This window comes from Podarcis muralis, chromosome 4 (assembly GCF_964188315.1).
Source record: "Podarcis muralis chromosome 4, rPodMur119.hap1.1, whole genome shotgun sequence".
Taxonomy (NCBI): Eukaryota; Metazoa; Chordata; class Lepidosauria; order Squamata; family Lacertidae; genus Podarcis; species Podarcis muralis.
The window spans coordinates 26,980,264-26,989,163 of record NC_135658.1 but is presented as its reverse complement, the minus strand read 5'-3'; the positions used below and the strand labels follow the sequence as shown (position 1 = coordinate 26,989,163).

The window sequence follows — 8,900 nt, the reverse complement described above, 5'->3', positions numbered from 1 at the left end:
GACTGTACTAAAACAACTATTTTAAAGTTAACATTTCAAAGCTTAAGACCTCTTTTTTTTTCTCCCCAAGAAACAAGTTCTAGGATGACCATTTGCAGTATGCTTAATAAACCGAATATGTGTTTTGTTTGTCTTTGGCAACAGAATGTGTATTAATTCTGAAAGACTGATGAATCTGTTAACATATAAAGGAAATGAACACAACACATTTTAGTAACACAGTTCAAGTTTAATGTTAACTCAGGAAAACTACCCAAGGTTGAAAACAGCTTAACCATACAAACAACTTTGCCTAAGGATTTAAATGTTAATGTTTCCATACAATAGAGAAATGACAAGGATCAATTATCTGCAGGTAAGGAAACACTGAGAACTTGACCAATACAACTGTAACTAGACAGCAGTCAGACTTTAGGTGGCAATTGTCTGTATTGTTTTGCAAAAGCATTCAGCAATTTGTGATGAAAAATGTATCCCTCAAGACTTTTCATTCCATTGCCATTCAAGAGATGTCCCAATGCAGTTGCATTCATTATTGATCCTTCACAAATCATCATTTACACCAATGGATGCAAAACAATGAAAGCCAATTTCAGATCCAGCCCACAGCTGTGATTTCACAGGTTCCAAGTGTACACACAACTCTAGGTCAAAAAAGGGTGCCAGAATTCACTTCAGCATTGGGAAATATTCTGTGCACACAAACAGATAACATGTCCGATGCCTTCTCCCCAAGTTTGAAGTGAATGAGGATCTATTGTTCATGCACAGTTCCATGTGGGCAGTGGAGTTCCCACATGGACACAAGAGTCACTCAGTCTGGGTAGTTTGTTTACCAATATACATTTAGCCTAACCTGCATTTACTTATCTGTAATATCCAGGTGCCACATCAGTCATTTTCAGGTTACAAGCACAGTAAACTTATTCAAATTCATCTATGTGCAGGCCAAGAAGCATATCACATTTTCTGTACCTGGAGTATCTTTGTTTTGTTTTTTGCTTTTACAAACTAAGATTTAGTAGCTTCCTTGAAGGAATTGGGAAGCAAAATAACTTACCATGTACCGAATACACCGCCGTGTATATTTGTCTAAATAAATTGTTTCCAAACGGTTTGTGCAAAGCACTCAACATGTTACAACTATACAAAGTAACAACTTTAATTGGTTGAAGACTGGAGGGCAGGGGGAGAAACAGAAGGAACACACTGACAGCTTTAAAGAATACAAGAACTCCTCAAAGAAAGTTCATGAGAAGCGGGATTTGCTTGTCTCTAAAAAGCTGTTGCCAACATGGACATCTGTACTGAACAATGCCCTCTATTACAAAATAGTTAAACATTCTCACCCACCCACCCAAACAGTTCAGTGTTTAATTTCATTCTTGGAATGGCACGGGTTCCTCCTCATTTGCTTGATCGCTGTTCATGCTTGTCCTTTGAGTGCTGGTTCCTGTTCCGGTGGTGCCTAGGAGGAGAAGAGCTCACCCTTCTTCTGGACCGAAAGCTAGGTTTGTATGGGTGGGATCTCTGTCTCTTTGGCTTGCTTTCCTCCCTGCTCTGGTTTGGTTCAGATTCCTTATCGTCTTCTTGATTGTTTTGTCCCTGCTCTTGCTCCTTCGGGGAGTGCAGTGTGTTCTTAATAGTATTAATCAGAAACCTTTTATTTGTGCTGGCAAGAGGGCACTTCATCCTGCATTAGAAAGCAACAACATAAATATCTCACACAAGAGACACAGATGCTGCGAATATCCAAATCAAGTAGCTCAACTATGCACGCTTTTGGCTTTCCTTGCATGCCACCTAGTGTAAACTTGGAGTACAGAAAGAAACAATCAAGATGTTTGCCTTTTAACACTGGCTTCAAAGCAACAGCCAGATTCTATACAGAGGAGAAATATATTAAGATAACATAGTAAGATTTTATGACACAGATTTCACAGCCACAGACCTGAGAAAAACATCACATGAGCTACAAATTGTATTCTATTGTCGTCTTCCATAGCCCCAAGACAGTTTAAAATGCTAAAGAGTTGAGAGTATTGTTGGCATTTGCCATTCCTCCTCTTTGGTAAATGGCTACCTGAATACTCCTTTTGCTTGAGTGCTCTGGAGATGGTAGAAAGTCCACTCTTAAAAAAAAAAAGTTTGCCAGTGGTAGCGCACATTATTTGCATGCAAATGGTTTTGGGTTAATTTCCTGGCAACTCCAGCTAAAAAGCAGAGCTAGGAAGGACTTTTGCTTGAGACCTCAGAAAGTCAACGCCCATCAAAGCAAGTTAATAAGAAAATCATCATATACAGAAATGCAGTTCAAGAATGCTATGAACTTGGGACCTTGATTAAGAACAGGCTTTATAGCAGTTTTAAGTAGCAGGCTTCATTGAAACAATTATTTCAATATGGCAAAATTAAGAAACCCTGTGTATTCTACACTTCTAAGCAGTTGCTAGATATTTAAGTCCAATTTATGCTGCTCATCGAATCACACTGTTGCTGTTAAGGGATCTCTGACAACTAAAAAAAAAACTTTTTTTAAAAAAAGCCAGCTCACCATGAACCTTTGGACATAGCCACCTTTCTCTTCCCCTGCCTCAAGGCCCGTTATTTATCTTAGAGAAAGGGAATGAGATGGAAGAGGTTCTGGAAGAGCTTGCTTCCACATTGGGTTTGGGATAATCCGTAGGGAGGAAACAAGCTCTGCTGGTTTCTTGAGGCATCTCAAAGGAAAAAGAAAATGGTAAAAAAAAATAGGAGTGGTGGCAGAGTTGGACACCTCTTGAAGCAACTAATGGAATGCTTCTGCACTGGGGTGTTCTACTACTTTCAACAGCACAGAAACATAGGAGTATTTTGCCAGGAAAGTGTAAAAATGTTTGCCTAGCATGATCCATGGTCACTAACTATAACAGACTATGTTTGCTTTCAGAAAAATGAACGCTTGCTCTAACAGGAATTACGTGGACTTAATTCTCATTAATTTCAATGGAATTTCTTGCACGTGCACTTAACATAAAACAGCAAAAGATTATCATCCAATTCAGCTATGGAAGATTAACAGTGCTGTCTATATGCATGTTCAATATAACATATTTCCCACCATGTCCAGTGGGGCTTACTGTCTAATAAACATATTTACGATTGCAGCCACAGTGTCTGTTTTCCCCCCAAAACCGTATTTTAGAATAACACCAACATTGGTTTAGCTTCAATAACTTACCAGCCCATGGCTCCCATAGTTTCTGCTCTGGTTTTCCCACGCTTCGCCTCTGTTAGAAGTTCTTCCACTGCCTTCCTAAACATTTAAGGATATTAAAAATAATAATTAAATTTGATCAATTTTCCACTATTTTTGCAGTTGCTGATGGAAAAAGAAAGCTAGTGCAAACTACTGACCCACTGCAAGCTCATTAAAGCTACTGTTCTAGAATCAAAACAAACTGAAACTGTAAAGTAAGCATTTAAAGGCTGTTTATCCTCATTCAATTAGCCATACAGACCTGCAAGATATAACCATTTCTTTTCAAACAGCAGTTTATCCAGAGGAAAGACCCAAACTGGGATGGAAAGATTCAGCACCAATGGGGGACTGAAGCAATCTCACTCCATTTATTTATATAATAGTCTATTCAGTTACATATCAAGACAGTTTAAAATGGTCAGTTCTGCGCCACTGTTTAACAAACATATGCAGTTATAAAGAGGAAATTTGATTTAAATTGGTCTTTACCATTGCCACTTTAAATTGCTTTGATTTAAATCCCTCCATCCTGCTATCCTTCTTTGAAGGCTTCTACCTTCAGCCCCAATTACTTTCTCCTTTTCCCCTTATCCGGCTTTAGGACTTCTTATGCCATTATCCTCTGTACCTCCCCAGGAGTTCTTAAGCTCCCTACCTGTTCAAGAATCGCCTCCTGTTCCTAGGCCCTGCATGAGGCTTTTCCAAATCCCAACTATCCAAGGCGATAAAGTGAATGTGGTGCTGTGATTATTCCCCAGGCACTTAACCGAAGTGAATAGGAAAAGATGAGGAATACAGGAGGATGCTACACTTAGAATGGGCCTGTCACTGCCCCATAGAACTCTGAATCACAACTTAGTGTTTTGAGGCCATGAGACGAGTAATATGAGAACCTCTGTTGAACTGCTGGCTTGCCTACTAGCTTTGCTTCAAGATGTCCCGAAATGGATGCCAAATCCTTCAGGACTCCCATCTAGCACATTATATGTTTCCATGCAGGATCCACCTATTGGTCCCACTTGCTTCCTTTCAAGTCTTTCAAAAAGCAATTCCAGAGCGGGTAACAATAAAATATACATAAACTGACAGCATAAATGGGGATTCCCTTGAAGATGGCCTGAAAGCTGTGGCTGATGCAGAATGCCACTGCCTGGATGTTGTTGAGCACAGTGAGATGGGATCATATTGCATCGATCCTGAAAGAACAGCACTGTGAGCTACAAGACCCTTGTAGCCAGTGAGCTACAAGACCCAATCCCAAGGCATTGGTATTAATGTACAAAGCCCCTAAATGGCTGAGGACCAAAGTACTTGAAGGATCACCTTCCTACTACCAGCCAGCCCAAGTTTTAAAACTGCCTGGGGATGCTTTGCTGGTGGTACCTTTGAGTGCAGTCCACAGGGCTACCATATCATGCAGGGCCTCCTTGGTAGTAGCACCCTAGTGATGAACTCCCTATAGGAAGTCAGTTGCCCCCAACACTGGCATTGTTCAGGAATCAACTAAAAACTTATTTGTTGCTGCATGCCTTCAGAACCTAAGCGAAAATGGTGTTACCTCTTCATGATCTAACATGCTGTTAACTGTTATACCCATTGTATTTTGTTGATATGTGGTTTTAATTGTGATTTTAAGATTGTGTTTAATGCTGCTTTATTATGGATGTTAGCCACCCTGCAAGAGCCGGTTTCAAGATAAATAAATAAATACCAACCTAAAACAAGGCAAATACACTGCATGCCTTTGGGGTTGTAATTGGACCTAACACTCCTGCAAAGGCCTGGGTGAATAACCAAGGCTTTACCTGATGCCAGAGTTCCTGTACCTCAACAGTCGTGCATGGATGAGAGTCCACACGAACTGATCTAGAAACATTAATTTGCTCAAAGTAACACCGAGATGTTGGAGTGAGAGCCACTGAGCAGTTTACTCTTCTAAGTAAAGATGCATAAGATTGTACTGGAAAATACCTAAATATTTATTATATTTAAATATATTGACAACATTATTATCATTATTATTACATTAATTATTCTGTATACTTTCACTACAACTACTACCAAATACTGCTATGCTAATGCTGTGATTCTTAACCCATTTTCCATGGGCGTAAGGCCCATGGAACTCAATGGAATTTACTTTTCACTGCAGTGGTTTGTGCATTGTAAACTTCAGTACTGGATTACTGCAATGCACTCCACATGGGGCTTCCCCTGTGCTCCGTTTGAAAGCTGTAGTTAGTGCAAAAGGCAGCAGCACAATTGCTGACAGGAGTAAGAATCTGTCAGTGTATTACACCTGTGCTTAAAGATGTACATTGGCTGCCAGTTTGCTGCTGGGCTGAGTTCAAGGTGTTATTATTAGTATATAAAGCCCTGAATGGCTTGGGACCGATTTACTTACCCCATACAGAGGTGGATTTAGGAGAGCCCAACTGGTTCAGTCACATGGGGTGCGGAGCCTCAGGGACGCTGCAACTATGCTTTAGAATGGAGCATGAGATGTGGGGAGGGGGCACCAAATTTTGGTGTTGCGCAGGGTGCTGCTGAAATTTGAGACCCAAGCTCCACCACTGCCCCACACAGACTTGATCACTTTCATCTGCAGAACTTGCACTTCTAGAAGTCCAAGAAGTGAATGTTCTGCATTTGGCAGTACCTATAAAGTACTTTTGGGACGCGGGTGGTGCTGTGGGTTAAACCACAGAGCCTAGGACTTGCCAATCAGAAGGTTGGCGGTTCAAATCCCCGCGGCGGGGTGAGCTCCCATTGCTCGGTCCCTGCTCCTGCCAACCTAGCAGTTTGAAAGCACGTCAAAGTGCAAGTAGATAATAGGTACCGCTACGGCGGGAAGGTACACGGCATTTCCGTGCGCTGCTCTACTTCGCCAGAAGTGACTTAGCCATGCTGGCCACATGACCCGGAAGCTGTACGCTGGCTCCCTCGGCCAATAAAGCGAAATGAGTGCCGCAACCCCAGAGTCGGCCACGACTGGACCTAACGGTCGGGGGTCCCTTTACCCTTTTATAATGTACTTTGGAAAACTCTGCCTATTGATGTTAGGCAGGCAACACTTTTAGACACCCGCTGAAAACACTTCCGTTTTGGCAGTTTTATCCAGACATATGGTTCGGTTACATCTGTTTTTACAGATGTTCCGTTGCTTTTTTAACAGTTTTAAACGTATTTTTATTTTTTATCGTATTTGCTATTATTATCATACTACACATGCACTTGCCACCCATGAGCTCCTCCGGGAGGGTGGGATATAAACGAAATAAACGAACAAAATAACAAATATTAGGCGTGTACTCAAGTACTCCAGATGCATAGCGATAATTCATTAAAAAAGTCACTGCTGTGCGGAAGATTGAAGGGAGGGCAATAAAATGCGAGACCTCGACATTCCAAAGTCTGTCTTGAAGCTTGCTCCGCCATAAATATAAATAAAGGGCCGAAAAAAAGCTGCAGCTTTAGACACGCTGCCCAACCTGGGCGTAAGCACCGTTGAATTCAGCAGGGCTTACTTCCAAGGAGACAACGTATACAGGATTGCAAGGCCGGCCTGCGAGGGGGAACCATGTTTATTACGTAATAAACGGTATTTTTTAAAGTCGGCCTGCCGAGGTCCCCCCCCCCCCCGCTCGCTTCTCCCCGTTGGATTTAAGGCAAGGCGCTGGTTCCGCTTCTAGTCAGGCGCCCACCGACTCACGAAAGCAGCTTCTGCGCAGCGCAACGAGGGAGCCCTTTTCCCCGAGGCCTACCTTGGCGCCTCACCACTGCCCACCTCCGCCTATTCGAGGAGTAACCCTCCGCCTTCTCCCGCCGCCCCACCCGGCGCCTCTCCCCACCCGCCAGCCTCACCTTTCCAGCTCCGAATCCTCCGCCATGGCGGCCGGTGGGGTCGGTCGTTCGGTCGTGCGGCCTGGCTGCCTCTCAAGCGCCTCCGTCGCCCGTCATCTCTTCCTGCCCCAGCGGCGGAAACGGAGACGAGCGCTCGCGACAAGTCCAAGCAGCCGCTCGCGATGACCCCCGGGAAGGGGGAGGAGGCTCCTCTTCAAGGCGAAGCGGAAGCGCCGCCCTTCCCCTGCTACTCATTGCCTGCCTTCCCGGGCGGGAGGGGAGGAAAGGTTGGCCGTTCACACGTTACGGATCTCGCTCCGCACGGCGGGCACCCGCGAAGGTTGCCTTGCATTGGTGTTCGCGCCCTAGGGTGCTGCTCGGGCCGCAGTCCTACGCACGCTCCATGATTCATCCCAGCCAAAAAAACAACAACAACCCAAAAGCTTTGCGCTTCTTTCTTTGATGGTGATGTTGGTTTATTGATTCACGGTGTATGTTCCCCTCCACACACACTCCCTGTATTGTTTCGGCATGATTAATCACCTTTGTAACACCACCCTGTCATCTGTATGGATAAAGGGTGGGTTATACTTAACTTTTAGTACATGATTTGCAGGTTGCAACCATACACACTGAACTGAGAGTAAGGTGGTGTACACACCCTGTATTTAAAGCACATCACACACACACACCAATAATTGTGGAAACCCTCGTTTATCCCCCATGGAGCTACAATTCCCGGCACCCATAATACACCACAGTTCCCAGGATTCTGCGGACGGGGGAGAGCTATTCAGTGTATGGTGTCTTTGCAGCCTATGTCCCACTGAATTTGCTAGGAAATGACTTCGGAGCAGGCAAGGCATAGGTTTGCAGTGCAATAGATCTGTGGCTGTAATGCAGGGTGGTGGCCTTTTTCAGCCCAAGCACCACATTCCTTAATGAGGGCTGCATTCCCATTGTTGATGTAGCCAGATGCACAGCAATGGCACAGCAATGGATGCAGCTCCTATGTTTGCACGGTAGGATACATTCCAGCCATGCAAAAGTTGGAGGTTTCTACTTAAGCATACAACTATGCAGTGGTACCTCGGGTTATAGACGCTGCTAACCCAGAAAAAGTACCTTGGGTTAAGAACTTTGCTTCAGGATGAGAACAGAAATCGCATGGCGGCAGCAGTAGGAGGCATCAGTGGGAGGCCCCATTAGCTAGAGTGGTACCTCAGGTTAAGAACGGACCTCCAGAACGAATTAAGTTCTTAACCCGAGGTACCACTGTACTACGCACCTCTACAAACCCCCTTCAAGGCAAGCGAGAGGCATGATCACAGCTTAAAAGACACATTCTAGCCAGGTCAAAGTACTCAAGGAGTGTGGGGCCTGGAGAGAAACCATATTTGTTCCCTGAAAATGAGGCTCCTTGCCTCTCTTGTAAAAATTTATGCTACAGTAAAGCTGTTCAGTGTTTTAAAGGCAGTGATGAGGAGCCTCCAGATGTTATTGGAATCTAACTCCTAACAGCCCCAGCCAGCAAGGCAAATGAAGATGATGGGAGCACATTTTGGAGGACCAGAAATTCCACATTCTTGCTTGAAAGTGGCTCAGAACACTTGGGTTTATGTAATCCAAGAAGATATTATTGGAAGAAAGTCCCTTTGACATCAATGTAGTCTGCTTCTTGGGTAAGCATGGATGAGAATGGGTTGTAACTGAATTTTCCTTGTAACTGAGTCACACCCTGTAGTTGTAATGTGAAAAAGCCAGTTATAGGGTTCCATTTTGAGAGCCTTAAAAAAAACCAACCCACTACAAAACA

The 8,900-nt window shown here is 43.8% G+C and overlaps 1 protein-coding gene across 1 annotated transcript; it reads right to left on the bottom strand.

Annotated features, from left to right (window-relative positions):
* Nucleotides 1-208: 208 nt before the first annotated feature.
* POLR1D (RNA polymerase I and III subunit D) lies at nt 209-7,270 on the bottom strand. The gene is made up of 3 exons (XM_028726392.2): nt 7,106-7,270; nt 3,221-3,295; nt 209-1,693 (listed from the first exon to the last, which is right to left on the bottom strand). The coding sequence occupies exons 1-3, from the start codon at nt 7,129-7,131 to the stop codon at nt 1,408-1,410; spliced, it is 387 nt and encodes a 128-aa protein (XP_028582225.2). The 5' UTR covers nt 7,132-7,270; the 3' UTR covers nt 209-1,407.
* Nucleotides 7,271-8,900: the final 1,630 nt, after the last annotated feature.